Source organism: Talpa europaea, assembly GCF_964194135.1.
Source record: "Talpa europaea genome assembly, chromosome: 16".
Taxonomy (NCBI): domain Eukaryota; kingdom Metazoa; phylum Chordata; class Mammalia; order Eulipotyphla; family Talpidae; genus Talpa; species Talpa europaea.
In genome coordinates, this window is record NC_140084.1 from 10,484,176 (window position 1) to 10,502,012 (window position 17,837).

Genomic DNA, 17,837 nt, shown 5'->3' on the forward strand with positions numbered 1-17,837 from the left:
GGTATGTCTAAATGAAATAATAATGGAGAATGGTGATCTTACTCTCTTATCTGCTTTATTTGTTGATCCAAACATGCTATTATTTTATTGTGTTTGAACCTTAAAGCCTTTGAAAATAAGGGGTATAAAATTTAGATGCCTAAGAAGTGAACACTTAACTATCACCTGCTTGGCATTAACTGTGCTGCTCTGTGATGGTGTAAGACAGAAGTGTTGAAAGGGCCAAAGGTGTTTTACAGATCATACACTGTTAACGATGGCTGCAAAACAAAACCCAGTCTTTCTCTTAAAGAACATATGGGTCTCTCTTGTTCAGAAGATACATTATTTCATTAAATAAAACATTCTGCAGTTAGAACCCCCTCCCTCACTACCACCACATGAAAACACAAAAAGAAACACCGTGATACCTTGCTAGATTCTGAAAATAGTAAATATGGTTACTATTTGTTGGAGGGAATGGGTTGGGTAAACCAAAATCAGTCTTGCGTGTTTTTTTTCCTCCAATGAATAAACTAAGACTGTCTTTTCTTTAGATGACTTTTTTTTATGTCAGTAGAGAGTGAATTGGGGAAGGTATACTTACTATTAAGAGTAACAGCATATTTAAAACATCTGCAGAATATCTTTCAACTGCATGGGTGTTCTTACGGAACCATTTGTTTATCTTATTCAGAGGAACGATTATCACAGACAGAAGTCTTGATCTATTTTTAACTTAACCAAAACCGCACATATTGTGTTTAACTTGTTAGATAAATTCATTTTACCTGTGGATAGCCTAAAAAGTTTTTGTCCTCTTATTTAGCAAATATGAGCAAAGGAACCAGTGAGCTAAACATTCTTATTAATGCAGTAGTATAAATTAGAAAACCCTAACCAGTTAATAAATATTAAGTCTGATATCTAACCTCTTTATTTTTCTAATAGATAACTTAGTTGATAAGGTGGTTTTGTTTTTTATAGATGGGTTGGCCTGGCTTACTTGAAATAAATCTTTTGTCCTTTTATTTTTTTATAGGCAGCACTATGTGCTGTTCATGTCATCAGGAAGGTTCCTGAACTTATGGAGATGTTTTTACCAGCAACAAAAAATTTATTGAATGAAAAGAACCATGGTAATGTGACTCTGATGAACTTGTGAAGGACTGAGGGAGAAGGGGAATGAGAAAAGGCTTCAGGCAATGTTGACCTGTAGCTCAGTGCAGTGGACTTACTGCCTTTCTGTTGTGCTTAGACTAAATTCCAGGAAGTTCTGATTCATCTAATTGTTCTTCTGCTCTGATATACTGTTTTTATAATTAGAGATTGATTCCTTCATAGTAAATTTAGTTTTCATTGCTGGTCTTCTTTTAATATATTGAAAGTACTATCTTAAGTTACAAATGTTTAGTGTAAGTAAGCCTTGATTTTCATGAGTAAAACTTCCTGATTTCCTGGCTATTTTATATTAGAAGAAAAAGCTATTTCTCTATTGCCTCGTGGTCGGTTTATATGAGATTTATGAAGAGCCTTTTAGGTTACTTGTAACAGGAATTTGTAGTGGGCACTTAGATGTATTTATATAAAGCTTGAGAGAAATTAAATGGGATTGGAGTATTCTGTCCCCCACATGTTTTATTCTTATTTTGAAGCAAGTGAAGCAAGTTCTGAGTAAGGAGAATTTTTGTGTCCTAAATGTTAATAGAAAACGTAGTGAGGTACACTTAATTAACTCAGCTCTGGTACCTAGAAGATTCAAAGTATAATTGTTAGGGGGAAAATGAATGTTTTAGATTTTTGCATCTTGAATTATCTGTTAGAACTCAGCTATTAGCTTATTGATTAAGCATGGAGCACATGATACCTGTCTTATATTGACTCTTGAGCGTATCTTTATGGATGGGCTCAGATGGAGAGACACATGAATCGGTTATCATGTTTTAGCAATTATTTTGGTCACATATTTGGTTAAAATATTCTGATTTGAATACTTGACCACTGTTAAATCTGCAGTCATCTATTAAATACCTCCTTTGTATTCACCACAATGCTTAAAGTCTTTGAGAGATTAAAAAGCACTGTAGCTACTATCCCTTTGGAATTGACCTTCAGAAATCAAACCTTGTTCTGTGAAGTTGAATAGTGTAGCTTCATTTTTAAATTTTACATACTGTTTTCTTTCAGGTGTCCTTCACACATCTGTAGTCCTCCTCACAGAAATGTGTGAGCGGAGTCCAGACATGCTTGCACATTTTAGAAAGGTAGGTGTCATTCTGGATGCCTAAGCTCTTCTTGATTGAAAAATGATTTTCTGAACAGTATTTGATTTTCTCACTTAGGAATTTTCTTTTGAAAGGAAACCATAGAACTGAATAAAGGACTTGAGCAGCCCTGCTGTGTGATAGGGCTGGAAGCCAGATGTAGGCATATGAGAAGTGGCAATAGTACAGTATTTTCCCTTTCTTAACAGAGGTCTCTCATTATTGGCACACACACTAATCTCTCATCTACTTTATCTTCTGTTTTCACATTGAAGTCAGGAAATGCAACCTGAGGTCAAATCACAAACAGGAATTGTATGTATGTGTGTTTTTTTTTAGGCAGGTAATTTTTTTTTTTTTTAAGGTATGTACTGAAATTTTTACCTGCCACAGGATCACTGACTGTTCACTCAGGCTGTTGACTTCTGTAATAGGAAGTCTCCATCTTGTTTTAAATCCCATCATTCTCCCTTTTTTATATTTTTAAAATGTGGGAATTTTTGTTCCCTCAACTTATTTTTAGAAGACAATAGTAAGGAGGACTCAGAGGAAGACTGTATTTTTGGGTAGTTGCATCATTTAATTCCTGATCGCTCCATAAATGGGGCTGACTTTGTACCTTTAATATAATGAGGCTATAAAAACAGCTCATTTTGACTTCTTTTTCTCCTAGATGTTCATGTCTTGATTAAATTAATGTAAAATAGTATGAGACCTGTATCTGTCCCTAATGCTTGCTTTGTATGTTTTGTTCCTGTTGTCTGTTTGGAATCCTGCTGTATGTTAGAATGAAAAGGTAAGAATTAACCCTCTTTTAGATGGTGCATGCTGGCATTAGGTCCTTAATAGCTTTTGTGTATCCATCCACAATTGTGGCTTTTAAAAATACACCTATGCTACAGCTGCGCTTAATATTATGAGTTATTTGTTCTAGCATTTTTGGCTAACTCCCTAGTCCAGTTTTTGTTGTGTTAATTAAACTTCTGACTCCACATTCAGCCTTGGATTTCAGTTGCAGCCTTTCCTGATTTGTAAATCATTTTCTCTGCCTTTCCTTTATCTTTACTTGAGAAACTTTAAGCAGTTTCCCAGTGGCTTTGGTGATGGCAGTTTGGAACCTTGATGCAAAGCACTGCTCTTTTTTGGAGCAGATATTTCAGAGCCATGTTTGGGTACTCTCATACTGTAAAAAGCTGTGTATGTACTTCTGAGCTTTCAGTTCAGATTTAGCACTTTTATTTCTCCCTTAACAGCAGTTAATCTTGCCTAGAAGTTTTAAGATATTAAAAGGATTTTGAGCTAGAGTGGGTGGGCATCAACTGACTTTCATGGCTGCAGCCTTTCCCTTTGTCACCTTATTTCGTTTGTCTTGTCATCAGTTCTAGTAACGTGCATTTTTGTCTGAAAAATAAAGCTTGAGTTCCAAGAATTTGTATGCTGAACACTTTAGACATTGTGCTTTTGTCCCAGGGGATTTTATGTGGTGGGCTGGTCTTTTGGTGGTTAGTAAAACAGTTTGGAATTTAGTAATCCAAGGCAAAAGGACTTCTCCAAGAAACAAACCAGATTGAAAAAAGTAATAAGGGATATGTGGACTATAAGGAAGTGGGCCATTGGGAAATATACATTGGCGAGATGCTTTTGGGCAGAGCTTGGTAGCTAGATGATCCTGGTTTTATTACAGCATTTTAAGGCAGTTTATAAAATTATAGTACTGTTGCCTCTAATATAAATTTACACACAATTGACAGATACCATGATTCTGTTTAGAATTCATAGTTCTTCATGGCTTGGATTCTTTTTTAAACCTTGGTGCCATCTAAATTTGATTTTTGTTTAGGTGATTTAATGAATCACTTAATTCTGAAGTGTAATAGCCAAACTTAGTTAAATTCACACAGATTATGTTTTCTATATTTAGAAGTGACCTTAATATTGTGAGTGTTTTGAGGGTATTGTCTGGTGTAGCTTGACATTTGTTTTAACCTTGGTTCCCTTTTAAAAGTATTGGGGAGTAGGGAGGGACAAAGTCCAAATTCAATGAGGAAAAAATTAATTAAGCAACAGCAGAGTTGAGGCTGTTAAGATTGCCTCCAAAAGCAATGCAGTTCAGTTTACTTTGGGTGTTTCTTAACTTTAGCTGATTAGGGTTGTTTATATAGATAAATTGAGTTTTAATTTGAGACTGGAAAAGTTTTTGTGGGAAACATTTTAGAGTAGGATTTTACCAGTAAGTGGTTGATCAACAGAATGAAATGAATAATATTTAAAGCATATTTAAGTTCAGATTGGCAATAAAATTGCCTCTTCTGTGTGTTCTTACTAGTGGACAGAGTAGGGAGTTCCTGACCATAAGTAATAGTTTCGTCAGTAAGGTGAAACAGGACAACAGACAAGAAATCAGTATGTATAATTAAATGCTGAAATTAAATTTTACCAAAAGTTGTATCATACTGAGTTAAGAATAAGGAAAGAAATTGTTCATGGCCTGTATATGTTCTTAAGAAAAAAGAACTTTTTCATGTGTCTTTTCTACTTGGTCAGTGTTTTACAGACTTTCATATTCCTTGTTGTCAGAAAGGACATAGCCCTTTTGTAAGAGGAGAGGATTTCCCTTCCCTTATTTGAGGTGGTATAGGTTTTTTGTTTGTTTATTTGTTTTGTTTTTAAAAATTTATTTTATTTATTTATGCCTATAAGAGCTGGGGTGTAGGCCACAGGTGTGGGAGTTGAGAGGTTTCACCAGAGACAAAGTGGGGAGCAGAATGGGTGAATCCTCTGAAATACATTGCTGAGGGGAGCTGCCCCATGTAGGGGAGAGGTCTGCTGCCCCATGTGGGTTAGCTAACTGGCTGGCTGGGGACTGAACTCGTGCTGCAGTGGCTGCTGATAGCTTGATAGTGGTGACTTAACCCGTTACGCCTCCAGGGAGGCCTGGAGGTAGTATAGTTTTAAACAAATTTTAATGGTATTCCTAGCAGTATTTTGGATGTAATAAAATTTTATATCCAAATGTTTGAATGGATAAAAACTGAACATGTCCTTGCCAGCTAGGTATGTCAAGCTCTGTTAAAGCAGAAAAGCACTATGCTCCATGGGCATCTCTTTTACGATGATTCTGGGCTTTCTGCTCTGCTATTATTTGTGATATCTTTGCAGACACGAGTAGAGTAAAAAAGTCTGATTTGTTTTATTCAGATAAAACACATATTCCTTCTTGAGTTCTTGGCCTAAGTAATCCTAAGGAATACTTATTAACCATCAGTACTGTACTAGTATGTGATATCAGTAGAATTTGCTTGGACTCACACCCCTGCATCCTTTTTCTAAGCCAAATCACCTGCTTACTTATGATAAATTCTTTGATGTTCACTGTTTTTTGATGCCCTTTCTTTCCTGCAGCTTGTTCCCCAATTAGTTCGTATTTTAAAGAACCTCATCATGTCCGGATATTCACCAGAACATGATGTTTCTGGTATCAGTGATCCCTTTTTGCAGGTGAGGTTGAAAGAAAGTTTTTTGTAAATGTTTGGAATAGATCGTTTCCTTCCTCTTAAGTTTGTGTTATGCAGAAATTGATTAAAATAATTGTATTAATAAATGAATAGTGACCCAACTCTGTATTTTATTAGATTAATAGACTTAAATTTTAGGTGCAGTAGTCAAAATTATGTGTATTACAATAAAGACTTAACTTACCAGTAAACTTGATAATTCTGCAGGTGATATTATCCTTTAGCCATGAATTGGTAAATGATGGGTTGTCTAATCATTTTATCAAGATACAAAAAAGATAATACTTAACATTCTTCGCTTAGATTTTTGACCATTATTAATGTGATCTAAGACTTCGTTTAAGTTGTTTGAATTTCACATGAAGTGATGTTTCTTTTGTGCAGACATAATTTATTGACACTTCTCGTATTTTGTACATTAGGTACGAATTTTGCGGTTATTAAGAATTTTAGGACGAAATGATGATGACTCAAGTGAAGCTATGAATGATATATTAGCACAGGTAAGCAGGCCAAGGTTGTATTATATTAAATGTTTTTTTTTAATATAGCAGGGAGTAGACTGATAGTGATTATATGAAATAGTTTTGTGTTTCCTTGTTGGTATAATCAATTATAAAATGTCTCTTGTTACTTCTGGATGTGTTCTGTGTCTTTGCAGGTTGCCACTAATACAGAGACTAGTAAAAATGTAGGAAACGCTATTCTTTATGAAACGGTTTTGACTATTATGGATATTAAGTCAGAGAGTGGACTGCGAGTAAGTCTTTCTAAATCTTTTCTTACCCCTAGTATTTCATTTTAAAATATTGGCTTGGAATTTTTAACTTAATGATTTTTTTTTTAAGGTCCTAGCCATAAATATCCTGGGTCGCTTCTTACTTAACAACGACAAGAATATTAGGTATGTTAACTGAAAAACTGTTATGTATTTTGGTATTAATAAACTGACTTTTGCAAGAGTGACTTTGGTGCAGATTACCCGTATATGGAGAAATAACATATATAAGTGGATTTTTATATTTAGTAGGGTTGTAAAGCTACCTTTTTGTAAAGGATTTGAAAAAGTTGCCTTGTGACTCAAATTTTATACTCACACTATAAATCAGGAACCAGCTAACATTTTCTGTGTAGGTGTTAGTTTTAGGTGATTGTTTTAGGCTGAAGGGGCTTCTTGGCATGAAAGTCAAGCTGTGTAAATGGCGAGTATGACTGTGTTCTGATAAAAACTGATTCACAAAACTAGATAGTAGAAGCCCGAATTTTTGTAGGTAGGCTATAGCTTGCTGACCCCTGTCTAAATGAGTAAGAAAAACACAACATTAAAAAAAATACAATATTTCATGTTGCAAATCTGCAATGTCTTTGTAAATTCCAGTTAGTAGAATTATAAATAGATGAATTTATTGGTGTTATCTTTTATTATTTTTCTATATGGTAGTATACCCTGTTTGTCTTTGTTTCTCTTTTAATCAGAGTAATTTTTCTTCCTTAACATGTTAAGAAAGATGCGCGGGAGGGTGAGAGGATTCATCAGAGACAGAGCGGGTAACAGAACAGGCAGACTGACGAAATACATTGCTGAGGGGAGCAGCAGGTGAGACAGGAGAGGTCTGCTTCACCATGTGGGATTCTTGCCCGCCAGCCGGGATCGAATCCGCGCTGCAGAGGCTGCAGACAGCCTCACAGTGCGGCACTCAACTGCCTGCGCCACCAGGGTGGCCCCAAAAGAATTTTTAAATATTTGAATCTTAAATTCAAATGTATGTAGAGACCATTTTAGCATTAGCATCACATGGAGCAGAGAGACTAAAAATGGCAAAATTGAAATAATTTCCTTTTGCATTTTGGGATGAAGGCTTGACAAGGCATATCATATGCTTATTTTGTTGTACTGTTTGGAAGGGTTTGAGAAAATTGAGTCAATCACTTTCTGAAGCTTAAATGGACTTGGCTATGAGTGCCAATCCAAGGTTTCTCCTGGTTGTCCTACTTTAGGTAATAGTGTCTCTTTTACATTTAAAATATTACCATTACCAGTGGTCTCCCTGGTGGTGCAAGGGGGTAAGCACTGTACTATGAAGCAATCCCAGCCTCTGCAGCATGAGTGCCAGGGAACAACCTACATGGTGCAGCAGACCTCTCCTGACTCGCCTGCTGTTCCCCTCAGTGTATTTCAGTCAGTCTGCCTGTTCTGTTCCCCACTCTGTCCCTGGTGAATCCTCTTACCCCCGCATCTCTGGCCTGTACCCCAGCTCTTGTATGCATAAATAAATAAAATCTTTTAAAAAATATTTAGTAATACCATTATATGTGTATCTGTCTTTAAATTTAAATTTCTTAAAATATTTAAAAATATATGCTTTCCCTTTGTCCTTAGACATTTTTTGTCATTATTTTGGCAGAGGAGAACCATCCTGAATTTTACATTTTAATTCTGTTCTTCTGCAATTTTGTTCATCCAGATACGTAGCTCTGACATCTTTGTTGAAGACGGTGCAGACAGATCATAATGCAGTGCAAAGGCACAGAAGCACAATTGTGGACTGTCTGAAAGATTTGGATGTCTCAATAAAACGGTAAGAGGTTTTTGATTTCTCTCACTCTCTCCTCCCCCCAATAATGTTGTAATAGATTTGAGAGTGAGAGTATTCACATTTATATATTCAGGTACTGTTTTTACAGATGAACTCTGTAGAGTAAATCCTTTTCTGGGGAAGAATTAGCAGTTAGAAGTTGAGGTCAATTAAGGAAGCCAATAAGAAATACTTAAGTACACAGCAAAGTTGTGCACTTTGATAATTAAATGAGATACAGATAACTGGGTAAAAGTTTACTTGCCAGAAGTACTGTGTTTTGTGTGCTGGAGGATGAAAATAAGGAGTGATCCATCGGCTAAGTGTGTTATCACAATGCTGAAACTCAAATTGCTGACAGCACACACTTTCTCACAGTACTCATGCCCTATAGTAGTAGAAGTTGTTGTTGTTTTTTTTTTTAAGAACAGTGCATCTAGGGATAACTGGTAGGCAGCAGATAGCACTTTTAGAAGGTATGTGTTATTTACCTTGATGGAGTAATTACCAGTTCTTGTAGAAAAACTGTAGATGATTGTAAAACCTAACTGTAGTAGGCCTCAATAAAGTTTTGGTTATATGTTCAAATTCAGAGCAAATTAGATTGAAAATGATCTCTGAGGTCCTCCTCTCTGTGCCTTCCACTGATCTGACTTTCCTACTTGCCTTATTGTTTGCTTTTGTGTTTGTATGAGTCTTTGGAGAATAGTCTTCACTTAATAACCCCAAGAATAACTGTTGCTTCTGGCTCTCTAATGTAACTGCTGAATTTATTCAGAAACAAGTTAGGAGTTTATTTAATGAAAGTTGATTTTTTTGGAGTCAAGAATATAAACCATGATATCCATTTCTGCTTTGCTTATCCATATGCATAAAACTACATTTACAAAAGTACTAATGTCCGTAGAAGACCTGCACATGGATGTTTATAGCAGCTTTATTTCATACTTGCCAAAACTTAGAAGTAGGTGAATGGATAAATAAATGTTGGTATAGCCAAAGTGTTTGGAGCTATAAAAAATAAATGAGCTATCAAGCCATGAAAAGTCATGGAGGAAGCTTAAATACAAATTACTAAGTGTAGGAAGCCAGTCTGAAAAGGCTACATTTTGTATGATCCTAACTATGACATTCTGGAAAATACAAAACTGTGAAAATGGTTAAAAAAAAAAAAAAGTCTCAAGGAGATAAAAAAGAGGAAAGGATAGGCAGAGCACAGTATTTTTAGGGCAGTGACACTACTGTGTATAATATTGTTGAAGGTGGAGAGATGACATTATACGTTTGTCCAGACTTACATAATGTACAACACTGAGAGTGACCCTAGTGCCACCATGGAATTTGAATAACCGTGTTGTGTCAGTATAGGTTCTTCAGTTGTAACAAGTGTACCATTGTGGTGGAGGATGTTGATAGAGAGATGGGGGGATGACACTGTACTTTGTGGTAATCTCTACTTCTGCTTAATTTTGCTGTGAAAATGAAACTGTTCTAAAAAACTAAAGTGTTAAAAAATAAAAAAAGAAAAAGAAAAAGTCTGAAACTGTTGACTTAACATTTATTGATAATTGAGTTCTTTTTATTTGCAGAGAACAGGTACTAAGTGCTGGGGCAATCTAAAGATAAGACCTCAATACCATTTATATAGAGGTTGGCAAAGGATTTATAAGCACCTTGTCAGTTGGTTCTCAGAGCAAGCCAGTGAGAGAGACTAGGCAGTTATGTCCATCCCCATACCCCAGCTCTTGTATGCATAAATAAATAAAATCTTTAAAAATAAATTACCAATACCATTATGTGCATATCTGTCTTTGAATTTAAATTTATGAACGTATTTAAAAATATGTGCTTTCCCTTTGTCCTTAGACCTTTTTTTGTCATTATTTTGGCAGAGGAGAAACTGTCCTGAATTTTACATTTTAATTCTGTTCTTCTGCAATTTTGTTCATCCAGATACGTAGCTCTGACATCTTTGTTGAAGATGGTGCAGACAGATCATAATGCAGTGCAGAGGCAGTGTTCTTTAAATAAAGAGCCCTTTATTTAAATAATTAAAATATAATCCCAGGTGAGGCAGACCTCTCCTGTCTCGCTCACTGCTCCCCTCAGCAGTATGTTTTGGTCCGTCTGCCTATTCCGTTTCCCACTCTTTCTGGTGGATCCTCTCACCCCCCGCATCTCTGGTCTGTACCCCAGCTCTTGTATGCATAAATAAATAAATCTTTAAAAAAAAATAAAATAAAATATAATCCCAGAGGAATCAAATGGCTTGCTCTAAACCTTACTCCTTGTACTGGACATACCTAGAAATAGAAATCAGGCCTTCTCACTTCTGTTGTAAGGCCTGTTCATAACTGGACTTAACATTTCAAGGTAAAACCGGTGTCTCTTTGTCTGACTGTATAACAAACAGAGCTCAAATTCTGGAGCCAGCATGCCACATATCTAATCCTGGTTCTGTTCTTAATTGATTGGATCTCGTTACTTAGCTTTTTTAGTGCCTCAGTTATCCTGTATAAAACAGTTGAGGGGCCTCCTTGGTGACTCAAGGGGTTAAGTCTCAGCATTGTGAAGCTGTTGGCAGCCACTGCAGCACAAGTCTTCTGTCTGGAAATTTACACCCTTTGACAACATCTCCACTTTTTCTCTCAGGCTCTGCTGACCACACTGTGTTTTTTTGCATTCGGCTTTTTTAGATTCCACACATAAGTAATACCATACAGTATTTGTATTTCTCTGTCTTATTTCACTTAGCATAATTCCCTCAAGGTTTGTTTTATTCTAATTTCTGTATGCCCTTTGGTGTAAACTATGTTATTTTATCTTTGGCCAGAGTGGATATAATCAAAGGGGAGTATGGTGACTTTTACATATTTAAGGACTAAAGCAGAGAGATATTAATCATTGGGTAATAATTTTATTGCCTTTCTTTTTTGAGTCTTTCCAGTATTCTAAATTTCAACTTCATGGAGTATTAAACCCAAACTATATATTTGGTCATTAGTAGTGTGTTTCCTAGGGCTTTTGAAGATTTGTTTTGAATGCAGATTCAAAATATCAAAACTGACTTTGATATCTTTGATTATCTCACATGCAAGGGTTGGAATCACATGAATGTGAGTGAACAGTAACATATGTGCTAGTGTTGGTGCTCAGACATACCTGGTCATTGTTTCATAACTGTCTTTTTTTATTTCCCCCATCCTGCAAGGCGTGCAATGGAATTGAGTTTTGCCCTAGTAAATGGGAATAACATCCGAGGCATGATGAAAGAATTACTTTATTTTCTGGATTCTTGTGAGCCAGAATTTAAAGCAGATTGTGCATCTGGAATCTTTCTTGCTGCAGAAAAGTAAGACCTAATTTTTACCTTTGTTGGTAAAAGATGCTTGCAACTTTTGAAAGCATCTTTAGAACATGGGGAAATGTTGGAAACATGTTTAAAACATATGTAACCCATATTTCAAGCTCCTGACTAGAAATTAATTTTGAGGATATTCTAGCAGGAGTCCGGCATTTAAGTATACGAAGATCCCCCCACCCCAGCAAAAACAAATTCCTACTTTTATAAAATCCCTTATATCTGTTTTTTAACCTCTCATTTATGGTGCTCTTTAAATGATGAGAATAGGGAATTTATAGCATCTGCATTGTGATTTTATGTATAACCTTCAGGAAGAAGTATCTCAAAATGTGGTGGTGGTGTTATTGCTCCTATTTCTACTATGAATTAAGGAAATATGTTCCTGTTCCTTGAGTGTCTTGAGTCAGGGCCAGTCTCTTTTCTTCTTTCTTCCCTATCTTCTTTTTTTCCCCTGACTTTGTGAATTGTTTTCTGAGAAAATGGAGAGGGTTCCATTTCTTAGCTCAGCAACTCCTATTGGTGTGTTATGTGAACATTGATGTTTTACTATGTACCATTTCATCACCCTTTTAGATGGGGATATTTATTAGATTTGAAGGTGGAATGTACCCACATGTAATTACTTAACCTGTGAAGTTAACATGACTATATGTAGGAATTTTGAATGTCAGTGATCACAGTCTAGTTTACAGGTTGCAATTTTTTACTTGGTGCCTTTTTTTCTCAGGTATGCACCCTCTAAACGGTGGCATATCGACACAATTATGCGTGTTCTGACAACGGTAAGTAGCTTCTGTGGGTCAACATAGACAAGTGCTGAGTATGCTGATTAATAGGCAAAGCCCTTCTTACCATGAGGCTTATATTCCAGTGGGGAGATAGGAGAGTCACAGGGGAATTGTGCTGTACTTCAGGCAGGGGAAATGCTATGATGAGTACTAAAGTAGCATGAGGGACTATAATGATGACAGGAGAGGAAGGGATTTGGGGCAGTGGGCCAAGTATTTTAGGTAGAGTAGTCAGGGCCTGTTATTCAGAAGAGGTTACATTTGAATGAGGAGCCTTATAAATATTTGGGGGACGAATAAACTAATCAGAGGGAAAAGCAAATGCTGCACAATCCTTAGATAGCAACAAGCTTAGCCTCCTTGGAGACAAGAATGTAGAGGGAAAGTGACAGAAAATGGTAGGATTAATGCAGGGACTAGGTTTTATGTGATTTCACTGGAGATTGGATTTATTCTGAGTGTAATGGGAAGCCATTGGAGAAATTTTATTTTATTTTAAAGATTTACTTATTTATTTATACAAGAATCGGGATACAGGTCAGATGCGCAGGAGGGTGAGAGGATTCACCAGAGATAGAACAGGGAACAGAACAGGCAGACTGACGAAATACACTGCAGAAGGGAGTAGCGGGCGTGACAGGAGAGGTCTGCTGCACCATTGGGACCCTCACCGGCCGGCTGGGATCAAACCAGCACTGCAGAGGCTGTGGACAGCTTCACAGTGCAGCGCTCAACCACCTGCACCACCAGGGGAGGCCCATTGGAGAATTTTGAATGACTAAATATATTCTGGATTTAAAATAATAGTTTTATAAGGTAGTTTTTTTATGTCCTTTTTCCAGGATTTGGACACTTGTCTATCATTTAGTTAAAGGACAAGGATTAGCGATTTTAGAGTAAAAATAAAAGTGTGGTGGTATATAAAGAAGACTTAACTATGTCTGATTTTGTGACCAGAAGTAAATGCCATAAAGGAAAACATTCACAGATTTTTTTTTTCAAGATTTATTTATTTATGCATACAAGAAGTGGGGTACAGGCCAGAGGTAGGGCGGGGGAGGGGGTGGGTTGAGAGGATTCACCAGAGACAGAGTGGGGAACAGAACAGGCAGATCGATGGAAATCCACTGCCGAGGGGAGCAGCGGGTGAGTCAGGAGAGGTCTTCTGCGCCATGTGGGTAGCTCCCTGGCAGGGCATCAAACTCATGCTGCAGTGGCTGCAGATAGCTTCATAGGTTGCATCTTAACCCCTTGCACTACCAGGGAGGCCCAACATTCACAAATTTGACCACATTAAAATTGAACGTTTTTGCAGAAAAAAGAAAAAATTCTCCAAAGTTAAAAGACAACTGGGGTGAAACATTGTAACATGTGCCAGGGTAAAATGTTTTAAATCTATAAATAACTTACAGTTAATAGGAAACATTAAGCACTCTAATGGAAATAATTGACATTTGAACAACTAATTCCCAAGCGGAGAGAGAAATGACTAGTTAACTGAAAAATTACCCTTACTAGTAAAGTAGCAGTAAGCAAAATAAAAGTGAAGTGTCATTTTTCACTTATACTTTTTAATTTAATTCCTAGTGTTAGTCAGAAAATAGAGAAACAGGGCCTCCCTGGTGGCACAGCGAGTTGAGTGCAGCACTGTAAAGCTGTCCGCGGCCTCTGCAGTGCGGGTTCTGTCTCCGGCTGGCCAGGGAGCTACCCACATGGCGCGGCAGTCCTCTCCTGTCTCACCCGCTGCTCCCCTCAGCAGTGTTTTCAGTCCATCTGCCTGTTCTGCTCCCCACTCTGTTTCTGGTGAATCATCTTACCTTCCCATGCCTCTGGCTGGTACCCTAGCTCTTGTATAAATAAATAAAATCTTTAAAAAAGAAAGAAAGAAACTAGAGAAACAGGGTTTCCCTGGTGGCACAGGGGTTAGAGTCTCAGCATTATCAAGTTATTGCCAGCCACTGCAGCATGAGTTTAATCCCTGACAAAGGAGCTAATCCACATGGCGCAGCAGACCTCTCATGTCTTGCCTGCTGCTCCCCTCAGCAGTGTATTTCAGTTGATCTGCCTGTTCTGCTCCCGCTCTGTCTCTGGTGAATCCTCTTACCTCCCCACACCTCTGGCCTACACCCAGTTCTTGTATGTATAAATATATAAGAATAAATCTTTTTTTTTTTTAAATTTATTTATTTATACAAGCATTGGGTACAGTCAGAAGCGCGGGAGGGTGAGAGAATTCACCAGAGTCAGAGCGGGTTGCAGAGCAGGCAGAAGGACCAAAGTGCACTGCTGAGGGGAGCAGCAGGCGGCAGGAGAGGTCTGCGCACCATGTGGAACCCTCCTCCGGTGGCCGGGGAGCAGCCGGGGATCGAACCAGCACTGCAGAGGCTTTGGGTAGCTTTGCAACCCAGCGCTCAACTGCTGTGCCACCAGGGAGGCCCAAGAATAAATCTTAAAAAAAAATAAACAGGCAGCATTCTCCACTTCGAGTGGGTATGAAATAGTGCCATCTGTCCAGAGTACAGTATGTAGTAGAAGACTTTGTTGATATCTTTTAATTCAATTCAAGTTTTAGAACATTTTCTTAGAGAAAAAATAAAAGAACAAGTGTACAAAAATGTGTATAGAAAGATGTATTTACAAAGTATCCTGATCTTGATAGGGGAAAACTGAAAACAACTAGAAGTTTCCAAATGAACATGGGTTAAGTAAATTATGAAACATCTGTAGGAGGGAATGATGCCATTAAAATGTTTATGTAGTTTGTTGCTATGGAATTCTGTTCATGATGTACTTTCCTAGTTTATGTAGAATGAATTAATTTTGTACAGGTTAAAAGTTAATACTTGTCTTTAATGGGAAAATTTTATTCCAACAGAAGATGAATAAAAAGACATTTTCTTAGATTTTTCTAAGACTTAAAAGAAAGGCAAAATAGAACTCCCAAAGCACAATGTTCATCAAAATGCCAGTTTTTTCAAAATGCTTTCTTTTTATTTTTCCAATTGACTAGATTCTCTCATTATGATCATGATTTCTTTTTCAGTCTGCTAGATTATATTGATTTGTGAATGTTTGAGTCAACTTTCTATACCTGGGATAAATCCCACATGGTTGTGGTGTAGAATTCCTTTAATACTTTTTTTTTTTAAGTTTTCTGTTATGGTTTAGAACGTGGTCTGTCTAGGTGACTGTTACATGTGAACTTCAGAAAAATGTATATCCTGCTGTTTTTGGATGATGTAATCTATGTGTCAGGTCATACTGAAGTTTTCTCTCTCTCTCTCTTTTTTTTTTTTTTTATTTTGATACTTTCTCCCATTAGGGAAGAATATAACACCACAAATTTACCCTTTTTTTTTTTTTTAGCTCCTCATCTTTCCTTTTTTGACCAGAATTCCCCCTCTGTCTTTGTTTCTCTTAACAGGAGAGGTGTTCCTAGCCACCTAGGATTTTTTCTTTTTCATTTTCCTTTCCAGTGTATCCATGCTTTAGCTCTGGTGTCAGTCTGGTAAATCAGATGCACTCTCTGTCTAGTAGCAGGAGATTGACCAGGTGGGCTGAGATTAGGCACAGGTTCCACTCTTTTTATGGCTTATGCAGTCTGCTTATAATACTCTTAAGTCCAAGATGTAGTTTCCTCGGCGGTTTAATAGCTTTTCTTTTGTTCCATAGTTGCAAATAGTATCTCAGATTCCACAAGTGAAGAGGACATTAGAGAGACCAAGTTAAAAAAAGAAAGTGGATAATTAAATACAAAATATTGCCCATTCCTGAGACTAATGATTGGTTCTGTAATAGTTATAAACTGTTTTTTAAAAGACAGTGTGATGATTTAGACAAACTCAGGTTTTTCAAAAGTTACCATTTCTTGCTTATTAAAATATTTTTAAACCCTTAATATACGCTCACTCTCCTTTCTATCCCTTGGAGAATGGTACGATAGCCAGTAGGATTTGAACTCCAATATTTGTGAAATTGTGGGAAGGGAGAGGTGTTTTTAACTAGTTCCCAGTGAATGTACTTCTTACACTTTTGAAAGTTTAGTCTGTTTCACATAAAAAAAGGTATTCTTTGAAATGTAAACCTTTATATTTTCATTTACTTTGGACAGAGAAGATTTTGTTTTATATAAAATTTTACAATATTCATTTATGTAAGTACGATTTTGAAGTTTGAACTGGTTATCACCCTGAGAATTGGAAGGAACGTTGTCTTTGAGGGTGTTTTGTGGCAGTATCCTTTTAACAACAGCCATAGATAATATTTGTTACCATTACTGTTTGTTTTTAGGGGGTAACTGTCTGCATTTCCTTTTAGGCAGGAAGTTATGTTCGTGATGATGCAGTTCCCAACTTGATCCAGTTAATAACCAATAGTGTGGAGATGCATGCCTACACTGTCCAGCGCTTGTACAAAGCAATTCTTGGTGATTATTCTCAAGTAAGTAATTCATTTGTCTGTCTTTTACTTTAGGGAGAAAATAACCCTTTATTTTGTGTGTGTGTGTTCGTATAACTAACACTCTAGCTATGCCTGTTTTGACCTTCATGGTCAGATGAACGGTGATTTGCATTACTTTTTTTTGACTGTGCATGGTGCCTTTTTTGACAGCAACCTTTGGTACAAGTAGCTGCATGGTGTATCGGTGAATATGGAGATCTTCTCGTGTCTGGCCAATGTGAAGAGGAGGAGCCAATTCAGGTACACCTTGTGGCTCATTGTTAAGTGGGGGAGCTAGTGTTTTGGGTTATAAGATGATAACATTTAATGAAGAGGTGATGCTGCTTCTTTTGAAATCCTTTTAAAGAATTAGCACCAGAATTATATTGGGAAACATACCCATTTTTGAGACGAAACTTATTGGGTGGTCATTTTAGACCCCCTTAGGACCTACTTCCCACTCCATCTGACTGAATTATTGTGTGTGTGTGTGCGTGCGCTTGCTTGCTTGTGAGATAATTCTCTTATCTTGCTAATAAACAAGAAGAAATGAGGTTTATTTACATTTGTTCATTAAAGAATGGGCTTTAGCAGAAATGTGTAGTTTTTCTTTTCTTCTTCTCCTGCTTCATAAAGCTACGGCATGCCTTTCAGTCCTTTCGCATTTTTCTCTCTTTAATTTTTTTTAAAGATTTATTTATTTATGCATACAAGAACTGGGGTACAGGCCAGAGGTGCAGGGGATTGAGAGGATTCACCAGAGACAGACTGGGGAACAGAACAAGCAGACTGACTGAGATATACTGCTGAGGAGCGCAGCGGTTGAGACAGGAGTGTTCTACTGCGCCATGTGGGTAGCTCCCTGGCCGGCCGTGGATCGAACTCATGCTACAGAGGCTTCGGATAGCTTC

At 37.1% G+C, this 17,837-nt stretch overlaps 1 protein-coding gene across 2 annotated transcripts in view; it reads left to right on the forward strand.

Annotated features, from left to right (window-relative positions):
• Positions 1–17,837, forward strand: part of AP1G1 (adaptor related protein complex 1 subunit gamma 1) — a gene marked incomplete at its 3' end in the record, with an annotated part of 47,532 nt that overhangs the window by 15,509 nt on the left and 14,186 nt on the right. The window contains exons 4-15 of one of the 2 annotated variants that reach the window (XM_084256898.1): positions 1,022–1,118; positions 2,167–2,243; positions 3,031–3,039; positions 5,646–5,741; positions 6,181–6,261; positions 6,420–6,518; positions 6,607–6,662; positions 8,224–8,337; positions 11,546–11,686; positions 12,426–12,480; positions 16,804–16,926; positions 17,098–17,187. In XM_084256898.1, coding sequence (XP_084113024.1) covers positions 1,022–1,118; positions 2,167–2,243; positions 3,031–3,039; positions 5,646–5,741; positions 6,181–6,261; positions 6,420–6,518; positions 6,607–6,662; positions 8,224–8,337; positions 11,546–11,686; positions 12,426–12,480; positions 16,804–16,926; positions 17,098–17,187 — 1,038 coding nt within the window. The remainder of the gene's footprint in view (positions 1–1,021; positions 1,119–2,166; positions 2,244–3,030; positions 3,040–5,645; positions 5,742–6,180; positions 6,262–6,419; positions 6,519–6,606; positions 6,663–8,223; positions 8,338–11,545; positions 11,687–12,425; positions 12,481–16,803; positions 16,927–17,097; positions 17,188–17,837) is intronic. The other variant, XM_084256899.1, reaches the window with a different exon arrangement.